The sequence below is a fragment of the Mus caroli genome, unplaced genomic scaffold (genome assembly GCF_978045245.1).
Source record: "Mus caroli unplaced genomic scaffold, Mus_caroli_1 scaffold_4, whole genome shotgun sequence".
Taxonomy (NCBI): Eukaryota; Metazoa; Chordata; class Mammalia; order Rodentia; family Muridae; genus Mus; species Mus caroli.
Window position 1 is genome coordinate 22,109,859 of NW_028227259.1, and position 16,046 is coordinate 22,125,904.

Here is a 16,046-nt window from a genome sequence, read left to right on the forward strand (position 1 = left end):
GGTATTAAAGGCTTGCGCCACCACTGCCCGGCTTTTTTTTTTTTAAATCTTGCCTCAAGTTTATTTGTAAGAACAGCACAGGACACTGGTCATCTGCAAATAGTGTAGGTGGGTGTGTCCCAGCAGACCATCTGTCTTCACATTGGCAGGAGCCTTCTCTATGGGGCTTTCACAGGGGCCTGGGCTGGAGCTGAAGCCCGGGCCTCAGCTGGAGCTGTGGCTTCTGCCTTGGTTTGAACCTTGGGCTTTGGTTGCCAACAAGTTTTAAAATCAAAATCAGACATGCCTAAATTCAGAAATGAAATACTTGCTAAAAATGCTTTTCTGCAGTTAGCACTCAAGAATTCCACTTAAAATATTGCATGACTTATGCAATAAGTCTCCAGTCTTGTGCCTCCAAGGCAAATGCAACAAAACTTGAGGATACAGACTTCCTTAGCCAAGAGTTACTTCCATTAGAAAGGGCTGGGGCATGGTGTTTGTTTTGAAATGGCAGTGGAGGCAGAGGTCATTCTCATGTTCATGCAGTTAGACAGTGGGTGTTAAAACATTCAGTCAATGGACCCTTCCCAAATGATGTTATAGCTTGTTCAGGTTCTACCTTGATCACTAATTACAACTTCTTCTTCTTTTTTTTTATTAGGTATTTTCCTCAATTACATTTCCAATGCTATCCAAAAAGTCCCCAGTACATTCCCCCAGTCCCCCACCCACCCACCCCCACCCCTTGGCCCTGGCATTCCCCTGTACTGGGGCATATAAAGTTGGCAAGTCCAATGGGCCTCTCTTTCCAGTGATGGCCGACTAGGCCATCTTTTGATACAAATGCAGCTAGAGTCAAGAGCTCTGGGGTACTGGTTAGTTCATAATAATGTTCCACCTATGGGGTTGCAGTTCCCTTTAGCTCCTTGGGTACTTTCTCTAGCTCCTCCATTGGTAATTACAACTTCTAAGTAAGTAAATGAAAAAGCTAAACAATAAAGCAGGCTTCAGTGAGGTGAAGGCCAGTCTGAGCTACTCAGCAAGATTCTTAAAAACAACCACCACCACCACCAGGTCAAAATGAGCCAGGTGTGGTGGTACACTCCTTTAATCCCAACACGCAGGAGGGAAAGCACATGTGACGGAGAGATGGTCACAGAGTCCCACAACTGCTAGGACTACACTGATAAACTGATGCTAAACAGTTTTTTTTTAAGGCCAAAACAAAATACAGAAAGTCCCAGGAAAGCAGTGAAAGACATGACTCAATCCATTAGCTGTCTTTTCTTCTACTGGGAGAAAGTGCTGTATTGAGCCTCGGCCAAAGCCAGCTCTACTTTGCTTACACCTGAAGAAAATTCTAGACTCATTTAATCTACAAATAAATTAAGCCCAATCCCCAACACTATTCCCATCCCCTAGCAGTGCAGACACTAAACCGTCATCTCTTACAGTTAGCTTCATGTCAGTGCAGTGGAGCATCCAGGCTGTCAAAAACTGACATTCCCCCCCTCTCCCGACTTGGACTGAGGCTGATGATCTGCAAAAGGGAACTGCACCTGACAAATGACCAACCAGGAACTCTCTTGGAAAGGTTTTTACTTTTAAGGCTACAGTACTCAAGCACACACATAGATTTTCTGTTCTAAAGAAAGATGTAATAAAAGGCTCGAACCTCAGCTATTAGTCCCAGCATACTTAATCCAAGAAGATCAAGGCAGACCAGACAGATAGCTTCAGTGGGTCAAAACATTTGCTGCCAAGTTACCTCCCCAGACCACATGGTAGAAGGAGAGAACAAATTTCTGCAGTAGTTTGTCCTCTTACTTCCACACTGGTACAATATAATATAAACACACATACCAAGAGAGAGACACACAAGGTTTCAAAAAGTATGAAAGGCAAAATATTACATTGTTAAAAATATTTATTTTGATAGTCTATCATAAGTCAATATAGGCTCCTCCACTCTGCCACAGAAGTGTTGAAATGACGTCTCCTTTCTTGTCCAGCTGGAGTATACACCTTCCATGTTGGATCGCGTCCAAATCCAGATGACCAAACAGTCCTTTATCCCCAAAGTAGGCTAAAACATTTGTGAAGAGGAAAATTAAATTAACTTGGAAACAAAAACTTTCTACACACAGCTGAGGAACCAGGTCTCACACATTCACGGTTGTTTCTCTATTAAACTCAGTTACTAGAGGAGAAGAATCCATAAGCAGACAAATTAAAAAAATAAAAAAAAACCCAAAAATCAAACATAGAAATACAGTTGTTACTTTTAAATGTGGTTACCTTGAGAAAAGGAAAATTTTAGTAAAATATAAAATGAAGTCAACCAAAAGATAAACACTGACTTTCATTAGCGTAAATGACCAGGGAACTGAAGTAAAACTGTATTACTACTACATAAAGCGTCAATGACATAACAAACACCCTTTCACTGAGTATTTTGAATGAGACTGGAAAGCCCACACTCCAGTTACCAGTCCTGCTTCAAACTACCCCAAATCTGACAGGAAAATGGCTACACAATCAAGGAAGAGTGACTTTGACCTAAGGGCCACCTTGGCCCACCCACATCCCTGGGAGCAATCAGCCACTATTTGCACTTATGCTAACTCCCATCCAGAATCTTTAATCCAGGAAGGGGGACAGATTGCCACAGCATTTGTTAAAGGGAGGGCACCAGGATCCAAGAAAGAAATGAGACATGTGCCGGGCGGTGGTGGTGCACGCCTTTAATCCCAGCACTCGGGAGGCAGAGGCAGGCGGATTTCTGAGTTCGAGGCCAGTCTGGTCTACAGAGTGAGTGCCAGGACAGCCAGGGCTATACAGAGAAATTCTGTCTCAGAAAACAAAAACAACAACAACAAAAACAAAAAAAAAAAAAAAGAAAGAAAGAAAAAAATACAGAAGAGACATGTTTCATGTCTCAATCTTACTGATTAAAAATGTGACTTTGTGCCAAGGCTCTCTATAGTTTATCCTTAAAGGCCATCCAGGCCTTTCTATGTTTAGAAAACACAGCATACATTCGCCATTATGTATCAGATATAAAGGTCTCCCAGTGAGTCCAAGTATTTTTATATACAGCTAAGAGATGAAAGCAAACTCTTCAGCTATTAAGATTTCTTTCTCAATGGAGTAAACACCCAAGATAAAGAAAAAAAGACAACCTTCCTCGGTCTAACACAAATAACAGAAACGATGCTCATCTTACTTATGTCTTAGCTGGGTGCTATGTGCCTCATACGTCAGCACAGTCAGGGCTACACAGAGAAACACTGTCTCGAAAAAACCAAAAACAGACAAAAAAACCAAAACCAGCCTATAAAATACTGGAAGCAGATAGAACCTTTAAGAGAAGAAGTCTTATAGGAAGTTAGACTGTGGTGGCATGTCTCTGAGTGGGATATATTATCAATTCTAATTTTAAGTGAAAAGAGCAAAATTCTATGTTAGCATTAGATATACAAGTTTACCCTTTCATGGCATAGGGGATAAATTAATTCTTTTCTTTAAAAAATGTGTATCATTATGATTATAACATAGTAAGTAGATTTTTAAGGTGGGAGGAAGAAAGGAAAGCAGCTACACAATAATTAATACAAGCTAGGCTAGACCACAATACTTCTAACAACCCATCCACTTCCCAGTGACTTAATACCAATTAATATATGAGCATCCGTCTTCAAATGTTGATATTCAAGAGCATTACCTTAAAACTGACGGTTCAGGCATTCCAGGATCTGCACCCCTTGTAAATCCTGAAGGAAAAAAAAATAAGAACTTTCAAATGAAACAATTACAAGTCCAGCATACAAAATGTCTACAGTCCAATCTGGGACACCAGTCTCAGCTGACTTGTGCTGCTGAAGGTTTCTAGTTTCCACCAGAAAGTAGAGCAGCAACCACGACCATTCGTTCATCAGAAAGGACAGTTGTTTCCACTGTGCAGTTAGCAGATCATCTTAGCATGGCTTACTTTTACAGCCACTCAAGACCATTACAAGTCCCAAATCACATTGGAAAACTCCAAAATGCTTAAAGAAAGAGGAAAATGACACCTTTTCTGAAAGAGTAATTGAGGATATCTTACTTTATCTTCCACAAACTACTCTCTTGATAAAGCAAGCCTCAAGATAGAAAAGGAGGGAAAATAATTCAATATTATTTATCTATCTATTTAGAGCAATATACCTTTACTATTTAAATACAATTTAAACTCTGTTGATACACACACACACTAATTTCCTGAATAAATGATTAACATTAAGAATGTTAAGAACTGTGAGGGATGAGCACAGTAACTAGCACTTAGGAATCCCAAGTTTGATAAGAAAAAAGCCACACACCACAACCGTGAGGGATCTGAATTTTATCCTACTTTCAAGCAACAACTGCTGGTTTCTGACACTGGTAGAAGTTAAAAGTCTGGGTCAGGCACACACACAGAAGTGCTGGGAGGGCAGCCCTATCAGCATCAATCTTAAATCCCCTACTGGATGCCATGACAAGTCCCAGGAAAGGAACCAATGTGAAGCATCCAGTTCTCAGACCCAAGATTCTGACAAGTAGCTAAAGCTTCTAGTTATCGACATAGTTGTGCACAACTTTAACACATTATTCAGAAGTTGAAGGCAGGAGGAACTTGAGATTACAGCCAAGCCAGCCTAGGCTGCATGAAAGGGGCTCATCTGGCGGTGGTGGGGGCGGAGGTGTATCTCAAAAGAAGAGCCTAGTGCACCTGTAATTCCAACTACACCGGAGATGAGGCTGAATTGCAAGTTCAGCCAGCCTCATCTACAGGCAAACTATGAAAATGGAGGGGGACTCAAAGAACTGTATGGACAATCCGGCCTACAAAAGTAGAGCCAGCAGTGGGTAGTGGCGCACGCCTTTAATCCCAGCACTCGGGAGGCAGAGGCAGGCAGATTTCTGAGTTCAAGGCCAGCCTGGTCTACAAAGTGAGTTCCAGGACAGCCAGGGCTGTACAGAGAAACCCTGTCTCAAAAAACCAACCAACCAACCAACCAACCAAACAAAAAAAGTAAGCTGTCACAATTATTTATCTGATACCTATATAATATCACTGTCTGAGATTTTCTTTTCTTTCAAAATAGAGGAGAAAAGAGCTGTATGTGATGGTGCAGGCCTGTAATTCAAACACTGGAAAGGTAGGGAAAAAGAGAATCAGGAGTTCAAGGCTAGCTTGAGCTACATGAGGCACTGTCTCATCAGTAATACTTAGGAACACCAAGAAAAATACTTAAGTCTTATCAAAATATCCAGGTTATCATAGCTCACATACTTCTCACAGGTACAACAGCTGCCTGGAGAAATGTCCAGCCTAGTTAAAGGCTCTGCCAAGACTACAAAGGAATGTATTTTATCTTATATAATGCAAGTCATGTAAAACAAACCAGAAGCAGCACCTTGTGAGGGTCCTGCTTTAATGAGAAACGCCAGATTCCATATTAGAGCTCTGAGACCTGGAGCTAAAAATCCTCTGCTGTTTACCTTACGGGATGAATAAGGCAATTAAGATAAAATATTGTACAACTACTCAACCAGGAACAGAACAAATTCCAGAGTGTAGCCCTAGGTGAGAATATTTGCCTGGACACTTGGGCAAGGAAAGTACAACTTTATGGCTCTGTTTCTTTCCCTGCAAAATGGGGTCTGTAACTTTTGGGAGAAAAAAAAAAATCACCGAAATCCTTCATTACACAAGAAAAACGTAGGCATCCAACGGTCACAATCATGCTTTTAGGCAGTGACCTTTTAACCTGGTTACCGTCTTCCCATTTAGGCTAACTTACAGGAGGGAAACGTTCTAAAAGTCAAATAGAGGATTAATCTTTCTTTAGGAGTCATATAAACCTAAAACCAATCTTGAAAGGCCTTGCTTTTATTTTACAGATTTAAGTAGGGAACATAAGGGGTTGTGTGACTGGTTAAACACTACTCAAATAGCTAAAAGGAACTCGAAGATGGTTTCTCGAGCCCGGGCAGACAGCCTCGGAAATCGTGGACAACGCGGAGGCCCGGTTTAATTTCCTAGCCCCGGATGGCAAAAAGGAGACTCAGACCCCACCAACCCCTGCCCTGCGGCTCCTCCCAAATTCTTCCATCACTGACCCAGGTAAATCACGAGAGGAATAAAGCCCCAGCGGATGGCAAACTGGCCGCCCTTGAAGAGCTGCTGCAGCCTCTGTTTGGCTTCTTTGCTCAGCTTCACCATGGCGACGACGGACCAGCGGAACGAGGAGCCCAACAACCACCACCGCGTCCGGATTCCGGAAGGGAGAGGAGCTGCGCATGCGTCACGTGGGGCCTTTACGGCAGGAGTCGTGAGGCATCGCCGACAGAGGCCGTAATCCGTCGCCTTCCAGCAACCTAGCTCCGCCTTGCGGGTTCACTGCTCCCGCCTTGTTTTGTTGTTTTATTGTTGGGACGAATCCGGCTTTTCCTGGAGGGGCGGGGCGGGAATTGTCTCTCCAAATGGGAGCTCCCTGTTTAAGACTTTGCTGCCCTTGAACCCATGGAGCTGCTACTGCATCTGAGTCTTGAGTGCTGGGATTCAAGGCGCGCTGTTTGATGTAGATTGCCAGACGCACTTACTTGAGGCCTACTTTTTGTCTACAACTACCTTTATATTTTTCCAGCATCTTTCCAGAGTTTTAAAGCACACATCCCAGCGATGATCTTTGAGAAAGAAGGAATGTTATTCTATATACTGTTCTGTTATCTTGGCTAAGTTCCTTACTATCCCAGAATCAGTTTCTTCTATGGCTGCTAAAACCGGACGTCACCGGGCACTCTTCCAGGTTTCCTTCTACTTTGCACCCGTGCTCTGTTTTTCATTTAACAACATTTTCAAATCTGGGAAGTTTCGCGTGAAATATGGGTTTATTTGTCTGTTTTTCTTTGAGACAGGGTCTTACTTTGTAACTTTGGCTGTCCTAGAACCGTTTTATGTAGTCCAGGCTGGCCTGGAACTCAGAGATCTGCTTCCCTGGTGATAGGATTAAAGGCGTGCGCCACCATTTTTGTTTGGCTTTTGGCCAGACAGAATCCATTGTATAAATCGGAGTTAATAAGTGACAGCTGTTGGCTGCGTGTGAGTGGGGGCTTCCTCATCTTCTGCAAGTTTTAATACTCAACAAGCCAGGATATTCTGCCTCACATCTTGTCTTTAAGATAGAAGTTGGTGATAGCCCTTTGAGTGTTTGATGACAGGTCTAGATTTCTCAAACCCTAAGAGAGTTCCTTCTTTTTTATGTGTAATGGGTGTTTTGCCTTTGTGTGTGTGTGTGTCTGTCTGTCTGTCTATATGTACGTTGTGTATGGATATGAACTTTCGTCCTGGTACTTACTCAGACTAGAGGTGTAGCATTCCCTGGGTGCCAGAGTCACACAGGTGAATGTCAGCTGCCTGAAGTGGGTGAAAGGAGCCAAACCCAGGTCTTCTTCAAGAGCAGTACACACTCAGCCACAGGGCCAGCTCTGCAGCCCAGTATTCTCTTTTTTTAAACTTAAAAAATGTGAAATATAAGCCTGGTGTGGTGGCGTACGCCTTTAATCCCAGCACTCAGGGGGCAGAGGCAGGTGGATTTCTGAGTTCGAGGCCTGCCTGGTCTACAAAGTGAGTTCCAAAACAGCCAGGGCTATACAGAGAAACCGAAAAGAAAAAAAAGTGAAATACAATTATATGATTTTCTTCCCTTCCCCTTCCTTCCTCCAACCCCTCCAGTACTCCTCTACTCCCTCTAAAAATTCCTGACCTCTTCTGTTGTTATTGTTTTACACACACACACACACACACACACACACACACACACACACACACGCTGAGTCCTTTCAGTGTTACTTGCATGTACACAATTTCCAGGACGACCTCTTAGTATAATTGATTAGGAGCCTTATTTCTGAGGGAAGACTTTCTCCCACTCTGCATCCCTTAGCTGCCTATAGTTCTTTGTTTAGGGGTGGGCCTCATGGCATTTTCTCCTCTATGTCTGCAAGTCTGTTGGTATTGTCATTTTTCAGGTCTTATATAGGCAGCCATATTGTTGAGGTGTCATAGGGGCAGCTTCCCTATGGTTTCTATGAGACACATCCTCACTCTAACTGATCTCATATAAACTCTTTTCGTCCTTAACTTGCCTTCACCAGAGCAATGAGCAAAGCAACTAGAACACTGGGGGAAAGGCACAGGGGATTGAACCCATGGCCTCAAGAATGCTAAGAAAGGGCTCCATGGCTCAGCTGTCCCCCGAGTTCTTTTTTGTTTTGACAAAAGATATTATTAGGTGGCCTTCAATTTGCAATCATAGTCGTTAGTTTCCCAAGTAGCAGGCCTGCACAGCTGGGCTGGCTATAACTCTCACTAAATCTAGGTTCTGAAAATAAGCTTAATTTTCAGAATTACAATGAGGAATAAAAGCAGTTACTGTTTGTGAGAATTTTTCACAAACATGAGCATACTGAACATATCATAATCAATGACAACCAACACTCAGAAAGACAAGAGTAATTAAGGAAAAAACAGTTTCCTTTGTACTCTTTTGGAATCAAAGAAAATTAAAGTGAATCAAAGAGCTAGCCTTGTAAGGTGAACAATCAGGAGAAATTTCACAAAGAACAAGGCACTTAGCTAATGTTAACACTGCTGTTGATAGCCATGACGTTTCACACATCATCATTCTGGAAGCTTTTCAGCAACTTGTCCTCTGGGTCACTAAGGTATAGTCCCCACATAAAGGATTTGCCATCCAGCCTGGCAGTGGTGGCACATACCTTCAATCCCAGCACTTGGGAGGCAGAGGCAGGCTGATTTCTGAGTTCGAGGCCAGCCTGGTCTACAGAGTGAGTTCCAGGACAGCCAGGGCTACACAGAGAAACCCTGCTCGAAAAATCAGGAAAAAAAAAAAAAAGGATTTACCATATAATTAGAGATAAAGGCAAGCATACATATAAGTTATTCTCCAAGTGGCTATCTTCGGAAAAATAGACTGTAAAGACGAGATAAAACGTAAGGACCAGGGAGTCAAAAGGTTTGTATCAGCATCCTGGCTCTCTCATTTAGCCCATGATCATGGTCAAGTCCCTTAACCTCTTGGAGTCTCTCCCTCATGTGTAGAAGAGGAAAATAGTTCCTGCCACCATCACCTACTGCAACCTGCCTGCCTGAGTGTAACTCACTGAGCTAACAGTGTTGGGTTCTGCAGCATTGCCTGACAGAACTTACCACTCACAGAACACACGCCACAGTAGTTGTTCTCGGTAGCTTGCCTTTTTATTTTCACTAATTTTAGGGATCAAAATTGTCCAGCCTTGTTTTCCCTCCCATGTTAAAGCTCCCCTGGTAGAGTTTTCTGGGCACCAGTTATTTATTATACACACACACATACAAAAGAGGCGCAACATGGAATCTGCAATGTACAGGTAACCCCAATTGGGAATGTGGACTTCCCAGGGGAGTTCGCTTCAGTGTGGTTACACCATCTGTATAGACACTTCTGGCTTCTAGACTCACATCTCAAGGACTGCCAAGGAACTTAATGAGATCACTGGGCACCAGGGGTTCATAGGGAGTTCAGCTACATTTTTACTGTAAAGGAAGTTACAGACTTTTGTGTGTGAGAGTCCCAGAAAACTGCAGTTTACATCTGGGAAGGAGTAAAGTCAGATATGCTTAAGCCTCAAGTGTGGTCACTGTTTCAATATTCTTACTTGAAAATAGTTCTGTATAAAAGGACTACTGCCCTGTAACAGCAAATGCTGTCAAATGTCAGGGGAGTCTTTGCTCGGCTGGTGGGATTCTTTAGCCAGACAGGACACCTTTCCCTTTCCATGTCTCCTTAATTCTGTCTTTCTCTCCTGCCCCACTGCATTCATCCTCAAAGAATACATTTTTATTAGTACAATGCAATGAAAAAAACCAATAATAAAGAGCATAGGTGTAGAAAATGCAACTCTAGGATCAAAAATACAATAGAGCTGGGCATGGTGGCGCACGCCTTTAGTCCCAGTACTTGGGAGGCAGAGGCAGGCTGATTTCTGAATTCCAGGCCAGCCTGGTCTACAAAGTGAGTTCCAGGACAGCCAGGGCTACACAGAGAAACCCTGTCTCAAAAAACCAAAACAACACCACCAACAACACCAAAACAAACTAACATATGCAGCAAAGATCCTAATAGGAACACAAAGGCCAGAGAATCAGGAGCACTCAGCTCTTACTCACTTTAGCTACCTTTCAGTCACTTCTTTTTAAAACTTTATTATTATTATTATTATTATTATTATTATTATTGTGTGGTGTTATGTGTGGTGTGTATGTGTGGTGTGTGTGTGTGTGTATGTCTCTGTGTGCGTTGTGTGTGTGCATGCTGTGTGCTGAATATGTATATGTGTCTGTGTCTGCCTGTGTGGTGTGTCTCTGTCTCTGTGTGTGTGTGTCTGTGGTGTGTGTATGTATGTGTATGATGTGTGTGTGTGTCTGTCTGTCTGTGAGGAATGATGTGTGTGTATGTACTTGTGTGTGTCTGTGTACGTATTTCTGTCTGTCTGTCTGTTGGTCAGTCTCTGAGGTATGTGGTATACGTTTTTGTGTATCTGTGGTGTGTGTGTATGTGTGTGTCTGTCTGTCTGTGAGGTGTGTGGTGTGTGTGTGTGTGTGTGTGTCTGCCTGTTTGGGAGGTATGATGTGTGTGTATGTGTCTGTGTGGTGTATGTGTGTGTCTGTTATCTGTGAGGTGTGTGGTGTGTGTGTGTGTGTGTGTGTGTGTCTGTCTGTTTGGGAGGTATGATGTGTGTGTATGTGTCTGTGTGGTGTATGTGTGTGTCTGTTATCTGTGAGGTGTGCGGTGTGTCTGTCTATGAGGTGTTATTTGTGTCCTTGTAGTGAGTGGTGTCTATGCGTGGTGTATTTGTTTCTCTGTATGTGTCTCTTTGTGTGTGGTGTGTGTGTGTCTGATTGTCTGTGAGGTATGTGACATGTATGTGTCTGTGATGTGTGTGTCTGTGGTATGTGTATATGTGTGGGTCTATGGTTTGTGTGTGTGTCTATGTGCATCTGTGGTGTGTATGTCTGTCTGTCTGTGAGGTGTGTGGTATATGTATGTCTGTGTGGGTCTGTGGTGTGTGTATATCTGTCTATAAGGTGTGAGGTGTGTGTGCATGTGTGTTTGTATACAAGCACATGCCATAGTGTACGTATGCAGCTCAGAGGAAAACTTTGAGATGTCTTTCTCCTCCTTCCACCCTTCCATGGGTTCTGGGATTGAACTCTTCAAGTACTGACCCACTGAGCCACCTCACTGTGCACTTCTCTTCCCTTCTTTCCTCTCTGTCCCCAGCCCTGTTACTTCCCGATTATTCTCAGGGACCAGAAAGTTGATAGTTGCAACAATATATCTTCACATTGAATCAATGGCAGATGTGATTCCCTTCTCTAGCCCACCTCTCCATCTTCTATGTACATTAGAAGTAGAAGAGAAACCTTGTGACAAGTCAGTCTCTGTGGAAGGAGTGTCAAGAAAGCTGCCTCTTAGTTCATGTTGGTTCATTTAAAACTAAAATGAGGGGCTGCAGTCTCGGTCTAATCAGTAAAGTATTTTCCCAGCAAGCTTGAGGACTGGATTGGAAACCTAGCACCCACTTTGAAAGGGGGAGGGACAGTTTTTACAGAGGCACTTGTCTCTCACACCAGTGCTGGGAAGTATAGGGGGCGTGGTGGTCTTGGTACTCATAGGCATGCACTAGGGGAGCCTGGGATGGTAACCACACAGGCTTGGTTTTTTTAGGAGAAGGAATGTAAAATCAAACCTGTTTTCCTCCCAGAAGCCTTGAGCAGACATACTTTCTAGCTTGGTGACCTCTGTACAATCTGTGTGGCTGAAGACTTTCTGGTACTGGATGCTCCTCCAGAGCCATTCTTGTAAGCTTGTTTTTCCTCAGGCAAGCAACAAAACCTCCTGTTACGGAAGGTGTCACACGTACTTTAGAAAGAGTTTTGCTGTAGTCACGTTTGATCTGTCTATGTTCCACACAGAGATTTAGGTATGGCCCTGCAGTGGCCCACGCCTTCACTCCCAGCACTCAGGAGGCAGAGGCAGGCAGAGCTCTGAGTTTGAGTACCGGAACAGCCAGGGAAACACAGAGAAACTTTGTCTTGAAAAACCAGAGAGGGGTAGGGGGTGGAGGAATAAGAGGAGAGGAGGGCACGGAGAGGGGAGACAGAGAGACTGACCTAGGTATGCTTCCTGTGCGTGTGGGATTGAGGTGACCATCACAAGGATAGTTTCTGCCCGATTGTGCTGTGCTTAAGTATACCTAAAATAAAGAACTGAGGTCTGACTGTCAAAGTTTTGTCAGCGCTGACCACTGAGTCCTGTGGAGCTGACCTGCCTGTTACCTCACCTCCCAAGGCTCTTCTCTCTGTGGCTCATGCAGGAGAGGGGAGGGCTGGAAGGCCCCAGGGGCTTGCTGGTGAAGAGTCTAGCTGACAGAACTTGTCTCAAAAACTAAGGTGGAGAATAATTGAGGGAAAGAAACACCAACCTCTGACCTCCCCGTGCATGGGCAACATGAGCACGAACACAAAGACACTCACATACACAGACTCAGAAACAGATAGTGAAACCATTCAAGGTGCCTATAGATATGGTCCTGTGTTGGGGTCTAAAAATCCAAAACAATCCAAGCAGGTACAAGAGTCCACCCAAAGCAAGATCTTTATTTGCATTAGGCAGCAAAAATCGACCAGTCAGGAACACAGACTCCGTCTGACTGCGTTTTCGAACATCTTAGTAAAGTATTTAAGCAGATGACAAAGATGTGTTGCACTCAGGCTGCTGCTGATCAATCAGGGCCATAGAAGAGATTCAGGAACTGAACTGCAACCCCAAGCCAGAATGGCACAGGGCTTTTAAGCTTGAAATCCACAAACATCTGTGCTAAGTTATCCCACCTATCAGGACTTAGGGGTAGGGGACTTCCTTAAGAACATGTCTTTGTGGTACACTGTTCCTACAGGACTCAACTGCAGCATTCATGTCTAAGTGCACTCACCTAGCATTCATGTTTCTACTCACCAAGCAGGAAGTCAGTTACCCAGGGAGGTCTTGGGAACTTAAACTTTGAGTTAAGGCCTGTTCCAAATGGCTTCAGTTGGTTCCTTCTTACACCACTGTCTTCTGGATTCTCCACTTGCGTTCCCACAAGCAATGGATGAGTGGGGTCTGGGGTGCAGGTGTTTTGATAAGTGTCTAAATGGTCCGATGATGGTGTCTTACTTTTCAGTTCCTCAGTGGCTTGTGACGCTTAACATACCAAGAGCACACAAAGAGTAGGCAACTCTTTTGAGGGCTGTTGCTATAAGGAGAAATAAAAGGTGGCTTACTTGTGGCAGGATGTAGCAGGAATTTAATGGCGGATGTTTTGGTCTGTTTGGTTGGTTTATGTTTGTTTTTACATGGCTAGAGAGATGGTTTGCCGGTTAAACAGTGTTCTGTTCTTGTAGAGGACCTGAACTTAGTTCCCAGCATTCAATTCAGGAGGTTCACAACTGTCTGTGAGTCCAGCTCCAGGGAAGCTGACACCTACGTCTGGCATTTCGGGCACAGACAGACATAATTTTAAAATTGTTTAAGTCTTTTTGGGGGAGCGGGCGGGGGCAGTGGCTCTGTTGCCCCCAGGGGGCGCGCGCGAGTCGGTGCTGGAGTCAGGCGGGAACCAGGGAAGGGGCGGGCAGGAGGGGCGCTGGGCTAATCTGGTTGGCTGAGCCCCGGTGCTCAATGTCCGGTCGGTTTTAAACTCGGTCCCGCCCTGGCGCCCAGCTCTTCCGCCGCGGCGCGCTCCTGGTAAGTACTGTCCCCATTGCGAGTCCCAGGACCACACCACGTGGCCTCGGAGATTTTCACGGCGCTCGCCCCTGGCGCCGGTCCATGCCCGTACGCGTCCCTTCGGTGTGGGACAGGCGATCGGCCTTGCGCTGCCCGGATTTGTCCCCTCCCGGGTGGAGGCGCGACGTCCGGACGGCCCGGGTCCTGGGCACACTCGGGGCTCCTGCCTGCCCAGGACTCCGATGACAGGGACATCGCCTATTTAGGAAGCGAATGAGATCAGAGCTCGGGAAGTAGCAGGAGGCAGGATAATCCCAGTGTCAGCAAGGACAGGGGTAATTTCGCCCACGCAGGCGCGTCCTCGCCGCCGCTCGTGTCCTTCAAATGCCGCTTGGCACAGAGGCTGGGCTTTTTGTTTTGTGCTCGTTTGTTTTAAGGTTTGAGGGTATATTCAGGCGGATACCTGCAAGCGAGTCCAGCAGGGACCTCTGCCTACAGGACCTGGATTACCCTACTGCTGACACAGACCCAGCCTGTCTGGGTGTTGGGGCCTGGGAGAAATCTGAGTGACTAAATTGGCTAGGCAACCTCTTAGCAATGATATAGGAATCGTGATTTGGAGTTCCTAAGACCGGGTATAGGTGTTTAGCGAGCACCCAGGAGTCCTCCCTGTTTAAGAGGTGGCTGGTTGAGACACCAATTAAAAGTAAATATCAGGATTGGAGAGATGACTCAGTGGTTAAGAGTACTGACAGCTCTTCTAGAGTTCCTGAGTTAAATTCTCAGCAACCACATGGTGGCTCACAATCATCTGTAATGAGATCTGATGCCCTCTTCTGGTGTTGTCTGGAGATAGCAACAATGCACTCATATAGAAGAAATAAGTCTTTTTAAAAGATTATTTGATTATTGAGACAGATTGTCATGCTGGCCCAGGGGATATTTCTGCTCCAGGACCCTAAGTATTGGCATTTATGGACATAAGCCACTGTACCTGGTAAAGGACATTTTAGAGGAAAAATAGGCTTGTGGGCTCTTGTAAACAAGTTCCCTGGGTGGTAGTTTTCTTTCCATTAGAGGTTAGGGTTCTGCTGAGCCCGTCTGAGAGTGAAGGGCAGCATGAGCCACCTTCTAAGGTAAGGGATTATTTTTCCCTTCCTCATTCAGCCTCAGCAGACACTTCTGATGTTGCTGCTGGTTTTGAAATCAAAGAAAATGTTTCACATAGCGCTATTACTTGCGGTACTATTTGCTTCTAAACATTAAGAGTTTTTGCTTCAGGGGTGGAAACAGTGGGAAAGATTTCCCAGAGGGAATAAAATGGACTGCCAGCTGTCAGCAGTATGAAGATCAGAGCTCTGTGCAGGAATAATGCTAGTCAGAGGCAGGACTTCCATCATCGAATGCAGCTAGAAGCCACCAGGAAGGGCCTTTCTGAAAGAAGCTGTGGCTGCTGCTTATAACAGTGCTGGCTCTTTTCTCTTTTGAGCAGATGAGTGCTGTGTCCAGGATGACCATGAATTCAAGGTATGTGTTAGATGGAAAGATTTGACTTCCCAGGCATAATCCCAGGAACAGTTCTTGGCCAAGGATGAGAACTCTAACCTGACTGGATACGCTGCTGTGATGGGTTAAAGGATTTACCTGAGGCCAACAGAACAGGCAGGAATTTAATGCAGTCACCCCACGTCTTTTTAAAGTAGATGAGGGGTTGGAGAACGTAGTGAGAGAGGGCTTAGCAGTGCCAAGCCCATTACCTTTGATTCTGGGACCTGGTGGAGAGAGCCAACTCTCTAGAGTTATTCTTGCACCTTCACGTGTGTGCTAGCACACATGTGTGCTCACTCAAAATAATAAATGTAATAAATGGGAGCGTTGGTGAATGAATTAATACTTAGAGGGAGATAAAAATTGTGTTCAAATATTTCTGGGTAGTACATTAAGGGTTCTGTTTATACAAGAAGGTAGTTAATGTCAACATGGGCGTGTTGCTTAATTATCTCGTTGCGGGTCTAATCATCTCTGTAACGTCTCTTCTGCAGCTCTGGAGCTTGAGATGAACTGGTTCGACTTCCAGAAGAGAAGGTAGGCATCTGTGTGTAGAGTCAAGGTTTTAGGTTACTTTGTCCCCTTCATATCGGGAACGGGTGAATTCTGAGGCATTCTCATTGTATATAGAGAACATGAGAGTTTTGTGTCTGTAGAACT

The 16,046-nt window shown here is 44.6% G+C and overlaps 1 protein-coding gene and 1 non-coding gene across 2 annotated transcripts; one reads left to right on the plus strand and one right to left on the minus strand.

The window, feature by feature from the left end:
• Positions 1-1,891: 1,891 nt before the first annotated feature.
• Tomm7 (translocase of outer mitochondrial membrane 7) lies at positions 1,892-6,318 on the minus strand. The gene is made up of 3 exons (XM_021163743.3): positions 6,130-6,318; positions 3,707-3,755; positions 1,892-2,068 (listed from the first exon to the last, which is right to left on the minus strand). The coding sequence occupies exons 1-3, from the start codon at positions 6,230-6,232 to the stop codon at positions 2,053-2,055; spliced, it is 168 nt and encodes a 55-aa protein (XP_021019402.1). The 5' UTR covers positions 6,233-6,318; the 3' UTR covers positions 1,892-2,052.
• Positions 6,319-15,420: 9,102 nt separating this feature from the next.
• LOC115031235 (small nucleolar RNA SNORD93) lies at positions 15,421-15,491 on the plus strand. The gene has a single exon (XR_003836846.1). It is a non-coding gene; the product is annotated as a small nucleolar RNA SNORD93 (small nucleolar RNA).
• Positions 15,492-16,046: the final 555 nt, after the last annotated feature.